General features: G+C 38.8%; 1 protein-coding gene across 1 annotated transcript in view; it reads left to right on the forward strand.

Annotated features, from left to right (window-relative positions):
* Positions 1-9086, forward strand: part of LOC102388321 (protein JBTS17) — a gene marked incomplete at its 3' end in the record, with an annotated part of 41135 nt that extends 32049 nt beyond the window's left edge. The window contains exons 16-23 of the mRNA XM_006038763.3: positions 569-733; positions 2215-2388; positions 4067-4295; positions 4918-5057; positions 6572-6789; positions 7117-7281; positions 8370-8508; positions 8977-9086. Coding sequence (XP_006038825.2) covers positions 569-733; positions 2215-2388; positions 4067-4295; positions 4918-5057; positions 6572-6789; positions 7117-7281; positions 8370-8508; positions 8977-9086 — 1340 coding nt within the window. The remainder of the gene's footprint in view (positions 1-568; positions 734-2214; positions 2389-4066; positions 4296-4917; positions 5058-6571; positions 6790-7116; positions 7282-8369; positions 8509-8976) is intronic.
* Positions 9087-11682: the final 2596 nt, after the last annotated feature.

Consider the following 11682-nt stretch of genomic DNA (forward strand, 5'->3'; position numbering starts at 1 on the left):
TACATGAGAAATGGGAAGCTGTTGGAACGTGACAATTGCCATGCTCCAGCAGGCTCAACTAATTGAGTCTGCTCCAGCACACTGGAATTCCAGCGTGTCAGACTACCCTCGGCGTTCATGTATAGGCACCCAACGTGTCTACATCCTCCTTGTTGCTTCTTAGACAGCCTTTCCTGGCTGCATGTCTTGCTTGAGCCGTGCTGCCTTTGCATTATCACAACTGCTTATTAATCCTCTTTTTTGAAAGAAGTAAAAGCTGCAGAAGTAGGACTCTAAAGAGAATTAACTCCTTTAAACATTCCTGAATTGGAATATAATGGTTTGCAGAATAACTGCTCAGTTCTACTTGTTTTGTAAACTGTGGATCCTTACCTGCATCATTCACACAGGAATTTTTAGGGGGAGATTTTTAGCCTTTCGATGTCTGTATTTGTACTTGCTTGCTTCCCTCTACATCGCTAATTGTCACTGCAACTATTTCTTTTTTTCTGTGGCCCTTCCTGTCTACAACTATGCTTCTGTGCTTTTGAATATACAGTACTGCATATATTTCTTCTTTTTAATTCAGGAGGAATAAGAGCACATTTTCTTCAAACTAGATATTTCCTGGCCATATTATATTGCCAGCTATATCACTATAATTTACGTGAGGCTCAGGGGCTTTGTGATCATCTTGTGGGAGAAATACTAAGGCGATCTCAGCTTTGCATGAGGCAGATGGAAGATTTCTCTGGTATGTTTATTTTATATAAAAGACTAGGTCAGTATACTAATGTATCTTTATATCCATTGGATAACCTGATATCTAACTCTTATGTCCCATAGAATTTTAATATCGTTATTTCTGTCTGAAGGTTCTGAGAAACTTGTGTAGACTGTGTATGTTTTTTCTTAAGAAGTACAAAAAGCCCTCTTCTGTCCATTTAAAGGTTTTTTTTTACTTCAGTGAACTTTTAAGATTAAGCCTATGTTCACCTCTACACGTGCAGGTAAAGGCATGATGGTATCTAGTGCACAATTCACACAATTGCACCTCCTGCCATGCCACACATGCCCAGGGATCTGTGAAACCCTGGGGTGGGAGGATTCCTGTGATGACGATTTCCCCCTGCTCCAGGGGTTTGGAAACTCCTGACTTTTGAAGATTGCCATAGGGGCAGTCCCACCTCCCCCCTACCTCCCGAGGCTTGGGGATCACGGCAGGGTTATCCTCCCTGCCCTGAGGTTGCGGAAAACCCCCTGAGGTTGAAGGATCACTGCATTGGCTTTCCTCCTGACCTGAAGGTGTGGGAAACCCCTGGGGTCAGGGGATTGCTACAGCAATTCTCCGGCCTGGGGGGTTTCCCACACCCTGAAGCCCTAGAGATTACAGCAGCTGCAATCCCCAGGGTCCAGGGGGTTCATGCACTCCTGACCCCTAGGGATTGTGACAGATGTGATCCCCAGGGTCCAGGGATTTTATGCTAGGTATGTTGCACCCGTGTGGTTGGGAGCTCTGTCAGCTGATGGGGCTCTCAGCTGCAGGGGAGACGCTGCTATACCTGAAAATTAAAGCTCAGTAGCAACCAGTTATAAAGTTAGGACACATATTTGAGGTCTAACTTTGTAGCTGGTGGGAGCTTTTTATTATGTGATAGCTGCTTTGCATGTGTAGCCGGTCTCCAGGTAATTGTGCAGTTAACCAGTTAATGGCACAATACCTGTAACATGTGGAGGGGCCTGAGTCTCAGGGGCTCATTTTTTTTCATTTTATACTTTAAAAATATATATTGTAGCAGAGTTGGTCACAAAAAAATCCTAAATCCAAATATACCTTTGGAGATATTTGTCTTCTGGTATGGATCTGCATTTTGTGGCTAGTTAGTTTAGTAAATGACCAAATCAGAATCTTGGATTTGAATAGCTGAAACCCTGGCAACTTTTAGAATCAAGGCTAAATATACACTGGATTCAGCCTAAGAGTTGTAGATCGCTGTCTTCTGATTGAAACCGATCTCTGTATTATAGTGGTAGGAAACAACAGTCTTCAAGGGGAATGAATGCTAACTTGGAATTAGTAGTAAGAAGCCTCTTAAGTTTTCCTTTATTAAAGGTTTGGAAAAGCTGTCAGTTTGCTTGTTGAGTACTTTTTTATGGGCCGTACTTAAATAATTTTAAGCTTTTAGTTTTATAGTTAATTTAAAAATGTTCTAATTGGATACCTATCATTTTTAGATTTTAAGTATTCTCAGCATGAGCTGTGGATGATAGAAGATGTTCATACTGAAGCCGCTATGGCTGTAATTCAGTCCATGGCACGATTCATGGCAGCTTACTTCACAAATCAGATACTGTATGTGCTCCCCTCACATAATGTTGGTGTCCTACCTCCACTTCACATCAAACCAGGTATTCATTTAAAATATTTAATTAGGTGTAGCTTGCTCTCATGACTTACTTTTACTTGTGTGTCAGTACTGCCTAACTTTAAAAGGATTGTTCTCTGTTTTATCCCTGTATTTTTAAATTTTCAGGATTATTGGTATTAAGTACAAGATAACATTATTAGTTTTTAGATATCTTGGTGAGGATTAAATATGTCCAGCTGTGATGATTGTTGAGAATGTTTTCATTTTTAAATATCAGCTTTCAAGTTGTACCTAAAATGTACAGTACAGAGTATTTTCAGTTCACTGTATAATCGTTGTTCATTTGGATTGTCATGAAAATTCCAGTGCCCTGTGGAGAGTCAGTAGAGAGTTAGTCATCTGAAATTGAGGTTATTTGAACCTTGGTGACCCAAGATATGGGCTTCTCCTCAAAATCATATGAAATCATTTTTTTTTATACTCCATGCTAAAACTTTGGTTCACTTTGGTTCTTATCCTATCCAAATAGCCACTACGTACTCAAGATTAACTTCAGCTTATACCTAGCTGCATTCTCCTTAACTTTCTAATGTTCTTTTAATTTTGAAATGCTGTATAATTATCCATGTGTCCACAAAGATTATTGTAAATATTTTTGTGCCATGGGAGGTGCTAAATTGGAGTTACTTGGTCAAGAGGTGAAACAGATGTAGGCTTTACAATAAGGCACTGATTTAAATATTCGTAGTTCTCTAAGACCCATGTGTTTATCAAGATTGTCTTAAACTGGTATTCCATAACGAGGGCTGGGTTAAATTTTGATAGAGGATCAAATGAATACCCCTGCAGAGGATGGGTCAGTTCACAGCTACTGCTTGTGTTTACCTCCTTAGGAAAATTCTGATTAATCTGAAAATATCCCACAGAGGGAAATGTAGCATGTAAAATTCTTCAATCACCCTGTGCTGCAGAGGGTTGTGCAGACCTCTTCTCATTACACTAGCTCCAGTGTGGAGTATGAAGTTTGGAGCCTTGGGCTCCTCTCCACTCCCACATGCTCCTCCAAAGGAGAGCTCAAAATGGTTTTGATACTATTTTCTTTCCTGAACTTTGTCCTCTTAACCTTGCTTGGGAGTGTGGAACAGCAAGGCAGAGAGCAGAACTGGTAGCTGTGTGACAGTGAAGCTGTTTCTAAGAAGCTTCCTTGTGTCTCCTGGTCATTTGCTTCTTTATCAGAATTACCTCTTCAGAAAAAAATAGAAAATGTCAGGAGAGTATGGATTCACCTCCCAAACACTTTGTTGTAGAGTTCAGGCTGAATGTCTGTTTTCTGTATATTTCATATCCACTTCTGATCAGCTTTAATTCTTTGTAATTTAAGTTTTTGGACAGTGAAATTAATTCATAAAAGAGAGATCTAAGAAGTAACCTATTTACAATCTGTTAGTCAGACAGGGAAAAGAACATTAGTAGAGTTTCTGTGAAACTGTGACATTAGTAGAGTTGCTGTGAAATTTTTCACCAGTTGAGGATCTAATCTATAGTACTGTTCTTTAAAAACCCGTGCGCCACATTATTTAGGGAATAAAAAAATCAGTTGTACCACAAAACTGCATGAACAAATTTCACACTGTAAATTTTGGATTTATCTTAGCTAAGGTGCTAGTTGTATTACTATTAATGGTTTCCCATTATTAAACCATATCTTTATTTTATAGACAAACATCCTCGAGTTATTCCATTGCAGCATAGTTTGGTCACCAATGCTGTTAGAGATCAGAATCTGTCTTCTGTATGGACAGCTGAATATGCTCTTGAATTGCTCTTTGTTGGTGGACTGATTCCAGAGGCTGTGTGGTTAACACACAAACTTGGAGACTGGAAAATGGCTGTTTCAATTAGTATAGCCTATAATCTCTACTGTAAAGCCAGTGATAACTTCTCAAGGTAAATTATGCTTGTTTGAATAAAGAGTCTCAGGATTGCTTAGTTATCATGCATATTTTATTTATTATAATACGCTTACTTAGCAAGTAAGCCTCTTCCCTGAAGTACATATCTCCAGTTTTAATAGATATGAGCATTTTAACTAATGTGCCTTAGATCGGAGACTGGCAACCTATTGCCGGTGGTCTGGTCCAGCCTGTAAAGAGTTTGGATCTGACCCATGGCAGCCCGGGGGAATCAATGGCAGTAGAGGTACTGAAGAATTCCTGTCTCTCATTCCACCTTTTTCTTCTCTTGTTTCTTGTACTTATTGCCACCACCAAATTTGCTTCTCTGCACAGTTGTTGGCCATGTAACTCTGTGGTACCTTATTACAACAGTAAGCAGATTGCAGGGCCCAGAGGAGAGAGAGCAGGGAGAATGGACAGTTGGTAGCTCCTGGCAGTGGGACACAAGCACTGGCCTGCCATCCATAAATGTTGCCAGCACCTGGCTTGCATCAGATTAATAATTTTATTTGTGGATTTATTTTCTTTAAAACAGGATAGAGAGAATGTCCTTGGCTTCTCCACATATTTTACTGTGTTTTTAATGAATAGGTTTTTTGGGTTTTTTATTTTAGGTCAGAGAAAACAGAACTACATCTGCCATTAAACATGTCTCCAACACAGACTTTTCAGGAAAAGCTACAGTCATTTTTGGGACAGCCAGTCAATTTTGAAACATCAAATGAAGGAAGTGCTAAATACAAACAGTTTACAGGTACATAAAAACTTAGTGTTGTGTTATTTACTATTTCAGACTTGAAAGCTGAAATAGTTTGCAACTGTCCAACTGATCCAGTAAAAGATCTCATAAAACTTGGTTTGACTTCAAGAATATTTTATTCACCAGAGCATGATAAAGATAAGGTACACTGAAAGACATGTGGATATATGGAAAACATAATTGCACTGTATTAAGACAAGTTACAGACCATGAAGTACCTACCTACAATATGGAATTTTATAGACTGCCAAAGGTGTCTCCCCTAGGCAGATTGGTCTGTCCTTATTTGCGTGTCCCAGGAAGTCTCACTGTACAGAAACGATCTACATTTCTTGTTCTGTTTTAGGTTTTGAAGTCCACATTTCATGTTCCTTTTAGCATTTGGGTATCATGTTGTTCTTTGTCTTAGCCATATCCTGAACATTGGACAATTCACTCATATTACCATTTCCAAGAAATTATTTTAAATACAGATGTTTCTTATCTGAAGATGCACTTCAAAATATTAACTGAGCTGTTCTTCTCAGTAGATATTCCAAAACAAACAAAATATTTACTTTCTTTCTTCTGTCCCACACACCAAAAGTACAAAAGATTAATTGCATTCTAAATTTTAAAAATGTTAGAATTTAAAACTGAACAAGTGGCCTTCCCTCACTATCTTTTTCCATTGTGTCAAGTGCATGCAGGTATGACCTAAGGTAATTGGGACATGGTTGGTATAATTTTATCCAAGTTAACAAAGATGATTTATGAGTCATGGGTCCCTGCCATACATTCAGATTGGATAGAAACCAGCTATAGAGTTGTTACACGTTTTCAAGCATTTATTTTGTAGCTGGGTGGCTTTTTTATAGCTGGATATGGCATAATTACTTTGCACTTGTGGTCGGTCTTACTTTGCATGTGTGGTGGGTCTAAATTGTATTGTGCAATTCACCAGTTAATTGCATTATAAGTGTAATATGTAGTGAGGGCCTAGCAGATAGTGAAGAACCCATCAGTAGCACAAATTTGTCACAGCTATTACAAAGGAGCTGGAGAAGGATAGAGAACCTGAGAGAAAACTCAGTGATGTACACATCGTAAGTATCCATTGGTCATGTGAATTAGATGTTCTGCTACTTTCATCATGATTAGTAACAAAACTGGTCATCCTGGTGGGAAAAATACATTAAAAACAGCAAACAGGAACTCAGTTTCCCCATATCCTCACAAAAACTGCCATTCTTGCATCTGGACCTGTCATGCACATCTTGCAATATGGAACATCCTTATCTTTTCAGTGGAAGTAAATGCCAGAATCTTGTCCCAAACAAATACTTAGCTAAAAAGATGTGGCAAAGAACCAGAATAAATTGTTAAACACTAGGAGCAGTTTTTCAACTTAAAATTTTATTTTAAAACAAGCAGGAGTATGAGTTATAAATTCTGAAGATCAATTTAGAATATGGTTATGCTGCTTATTAATTTCAGAAGGAAAGCTTACAATATTTGGTATTTTATAGATCCCATTGAAGAGGAAGATGCAAATATACTTTTCAGTTCAGTGCAAGAACTACTGAAAGCAGCTGTTATGGCAGATGCAGACATTCTTTCAGAGACTTTTCAACTTTTGATGGAATCTGCCAAGGACCTCAGCAAAAAGATGTGTGGTTTAGTGCCTCATGGGCTATACCTTCCTGCGCCACCATTATATTGTCCCCAGCCAGCTTCCCTCAGTGAAGTAAGCATAGTTGGTATGGATTATATAGAGATGGTAGTTTGAATTAATTTAAAAGGGGTAGTAATACCTTTTGTTCCAGCACATTCTAATTCGTTTTTTGTTAAAATAACTTTATTCATATTCTGATGAGCTAACTTAGTAGCAAGAACTCATTTTGAAAGTCTCCATTCATTTTCAACTTGTATGTAGGGAAGTGTCTAGTTTTAAGAGGAAGAAGATAAACATTCTTAAGAGCAGAGATTCCACATATAGCTTGTTCCCTTCAATCTTTGTACCCTTCCTAATCCTTGGCTTTTAGGTTATGTACTTGGACTTTGCATTTTTCAGGAAGACTGCAATGACCCACTTTTAAAAATGGAGAGACATTATCGTCAAAAGATGTCAGGAGTTCTTCAGAGAATTCTTTTGCTCTTCCGGGCTGCTTGTTGTTCCTACCCTGCAGCACAGTGGTATATTGTACAGCTGAAACGGGCAAGAAAAATAATGCAGAAGGTAAAAAAATAAACCTGTTTAAATGCAACTCTCATCTTTTGTAAAAATTACTGAGGAACCAAACTTCTGGGGAAAGGGCACACAGTCTCAACCACTTGAAGCCCTAGTCTCATACAGTTGATTTCTCTTTCTCTTGTGGTTTGCACTTTATAGTCAAACTTTTAAAGAAGCCAAAGCCGACATGATAAGATATTGATGGCTATGCCCTCACAGTTTTATACAGCCTCATTTTATCCTTCTTATTTGTGCATGGTAAAATATCCTTCCTGTGGCATGATTTGCCACAGCAATGCCTCCATCCAAGAGAAGGAAAGAAGCCCCACCCTAATTGACAACTAAAGTGCCCCTATAAATTACTGATCTGCAGACACTTCTTCTGCCTGATGAAGGGTAATTGTACCCAAAAGCTTGCAAATATTTTTTCCAACTATTTGAGTTGGTCTAATAAAAGACATCAGATTTACCCAAAGAACCGTATCTACCTATAAATCACAGCTCTTATGACCGGATGAAGAGGAAAAAAAGATCATTGTCCCAGTCCACTTTCGAAAGGCAGTTTTCGCCAAGCTTAATGCAAGAATATCTGACTGTTTAGAAGAAAGATATTGCCACAACCTCTGGTTAGTTGTCCGGAGTTGTGTATTACTGAGCTTCATCTTTCCAGAATGAGCAAAACACTGTCCAGTCTTTGTTACGATTTTGTAATAAATGTGTACATTTTTTTTAAATTGTACACATTTCATTAAATGAAAACCTACTTGCAAATTAGCAGCCTCTGAGCACAAAGCATGGGCATAATAAGACTTTTGATCTCTACTATGTACATTTTTGTTGACTTAAGACTGGGCTTTAAAATAGATTCCAGGAAAGAATTGAAACTTTTCTTAGCTGTTTATAAAATAGTAAGTTAAAGGGGATGGGCAGTCTGTCCTGACATGCAAAATTTCTGTTGAGTTAAATGGGATTTATCACGTGCAGGTAAATTGCAGATTAGAATTTTTAACTTTGTAAGCAAATTTGAATATAAGTTAATTTATGAATTTCTAAAAACTAAAATGTTCTACATTGTTTTCTTTTTATACTTACAGATTCGAATAAAAGGCTCTCTTACTTCATTAAGTCCATTTCCTGAGACTTTGCTTCATTATTCTAAATACCGTTCAGTATTCTTTAAACTCACATCTTCTGGAGACCATCAGTTTGATGATATTTCCTGTAAAACAATAGGTTTGTACATAATAAAATCTGAGTAACTAACTTATCCTGTGTTATATTTTGCAGTCATCAGTTGCAAGTATAGAGGAACTGTAGCCTTTTTTTTAATTTGGCTTGAAAATGTCATACTACATCATTGTTTGTGGAGTCCTGTATTGTAAATCTTGATTTTATCATTTTGAAAATTATACAGTCTTCATCTACCCCTTCATCTTGCAACTTCATCTACTCCATCAGGATAGCTGGCCTCTGTAATTCCCTCCATGACTGGTTTGTAGCTCTGTGTCTAAGATTCAAATGCTAAATATTGCTATTTGAAAAATGAGGCATTAGTCATTTTCCTCTTAATTATTGTTATCTATGGAGGAACAGTTTTGATTAACAAGTTGTTCTCTAGATGTTCTGCTAAAAAAAGCATTTTTTTTTTTTTTGTTTGAACAAAACCTTTCTCATAATTCTGTGTTTTGGGGTCTTTTGGAGGTTGCTTCCGAGAATTGTGCGCCTTGTGTTGGATGCTTCATGTTCGTGAAAAGTTATCTGATAGCTGCAGACGGTACCAAACTGCCAGAGAGAATATAGATAATCAAGAGGTAAGTATAGTGACAGCACTGTAGAGGCATGTCATTATGGTACACATTTATTAGATCTCTGGAATTTTCTTGTACATGTTCCTGACTTCTTGCAAGAACCCTTTCACACAATAGAACAAAATGATATCTGTCTAATGTACTGTCTCATGAGACCTCTCTCGGTAATATGCAATTATATATGTCACTAAAGAATAATGATGTCCATTCACTGTACATCTTTAAAAATATTACAAATGATATTTCTCTTAGGGCTGTATTTTATATTTAATTTGGATAATGAGAGAGAGATCATCATAAATATAGCAGTTCTGCAGTTTTTGGGGCTAATCATAGTACTTACACTATTTTTATTTTCTGTATGTAATGAAAACATTGAATATATGTGGTTTGTAACAACAGCCACTCTGTTTTTGTACTGGCAGTTCATCACGTCAATCTTATACCTAAAATAAGTATAGGTTGGGTCTCTTGTGCTGCAGGAAAGTAGAAAATAAAATAAAAAACCAGGCTGAGTTTAGAGCAAGTTTCATAGTCATTATTTTATTATCCAATAGCATCATGGCTCAAGGAAGAGGAAAGAAGACAGAAACTTTGTAGTATATTGGATGTTGTATGTCTTCTGTAGCAGTTTTGAGGTTGATTTTTGTCCTGTCTACACTATCAGTTAAATAATTTTCAGAAATGTTAGAAGTGTGAGAGAAACCCTGATGCTGTTGTCAGCAGTGGGTCATTTTTGCATATTATAAATAAGATCAAAATCTTCTTTTCACAAGAAAACAAAGTTAAAAATTTTAAAAAAATGAAAATTCTGTATGAAATACTAATGGAACCCAAGTGACTCTGCTTTGTGCAAGGTAGACAAGTGAGGTATGAGTGGTTATTTCAAAACAAAGCTGATCCATCTCAAAAGGCCTCCTAATTATATACTGTTTATGGTTTTTCTACTCTGAAAGATGGAATTCATAAGGATACAGGACATTTTGCCATAGTATTTTCTATTTTGGCTGCACACATTGTTAATACCCTCTTGTATTCTATAAACTCATATTCAGCTCATCACCTGCAGCACCAGTACGGCACCCTAGCCAGTAATTTTCCATTTTGTGTCTATATCTCTGTGTGTTTTGGTTCCTCCTAAAGTCATGAACAGGAATTACATTTGTGTAGAAAGAAAGGCTTTTCTCCTGGCACAAAAAAAGAGAGCATACAGCCATTCAAGAGATTCTTGTGAAAGAGAAGTGACTCTTCTTAGAAATCATAGAGCAATAATAGAAATCAGAGAGAAGCAGGGCTGGAAGGAACCTCCAGATGTCACCTAGTCCTCCTGCCTGAGGCTGAATCATCCCTATCCAAAATGTCTTATACAAGTCCATAATCTAACTGCTTAATAAAAGTTCTGTCAACATTGATCCAACACAAGACAACACCCTAACCTGCCACACACAAAGCAGGGGGACCATGGCAGCCAGCATCCTGCTTCTGTAAAAGGTTATGCTCAAAAGATCTCAGGCAGAGAGCCACACTCCCTCTGCTACAAAAAAAGGCAAAACCCCCTACAGTTCCTACTCATCTGACAATGAGGTAAAATTCCTTTTCTTACTCCAAATCTGGCAATCAGTTTTGACCTAGAGCAGAGGGACAAAGGCTCTCTGGTCAGGAACCTCTGGGTTTAAGTCCCAGCAGGAGCACTGGCATAGCCCATCCTAAATCTGCAACCGTGGCTGTTGCCAGCATTTAGTACCTCTGAGGAAGGCTTAAAAACAAAGAAAACGCACCTGACACACAGTAGAAAAAGGGGGCAAGATTCCCTCCCAGCCCCATGCAGCTTCCACAAGTAGTTAAGTCAGATACCTGTGAGGAAGATCCTCCTCCCAATATAACTTTAATGGCCGTACGCTTCTCTCAGGTGTGGAGTATACCCAATAACACAAGGTACTTTGCTCTCCCTGCCTCCCTTCAAAAGAAAGGGAGTGGGGGAGAATACCAGCTCCCTGATAGCCCACCCAAGGGTAAGCTGTTAGGGAGCCCTGTGGGGACCCTTCCCCTGTCCCACTAATCTGTTGATTGGCAGGACAGAAAGGGGCACTGTGTTGTGGCAGGTACCCTCTAGGAGTCATAGGAGGGTTCCTGCTATGAGACGAGTCCCCACCTCATCCACACTTTTTGATTGGGGCTGGAGTCCTCCCAGAACCCCAGGAGAATGCCCCTACCCCAGTTCCCAGCCCCACAGGTTGTAAGTGTTGCCCCTGTTGCCCAGCTGAGTGGCAGTTTCAAAGCCCACAGAGCTAGGAACTGAGGCAGGAGAAGCTATCCCCACCCCAGTTCCCATCCCCCCCAGGCTTTTAATGCACCCCACTGCCCAGCTAAGGGGTGCAAGCATCAATTTTAAAATCTGTAAGGCTGAGAACTAAGGCCAGGGAAACTATCCCTGCTCTGGTTACCAGCCCTGTGAGCTTTAAATGCTGCATGTGCCACCCAGGAAATTTAACAGGTGATTTAAAACCTATCGGACTGCTAAGTAGTAAGTGCATGGTGGCCAAGGGAGCAGTTCCCTGGTGTCCCCTGGGTGGTGTTACCAGATTTGCCCATCACTTTG

This window comes from Alligator sinensis, unplaced genomic scaffold, assembly GCF_000455745.1.
Source record: "Alligator sinensis unplaced genomic scaffold, ASM45574v1 scaffold1835_1, whole genome shotgun sequence".
Classification (NCBI taxonomy): Eukaryota; Metazoa; Chordata; order Crocodylia; family Alligatoridae; genus Alligator; species Alligator sinensis.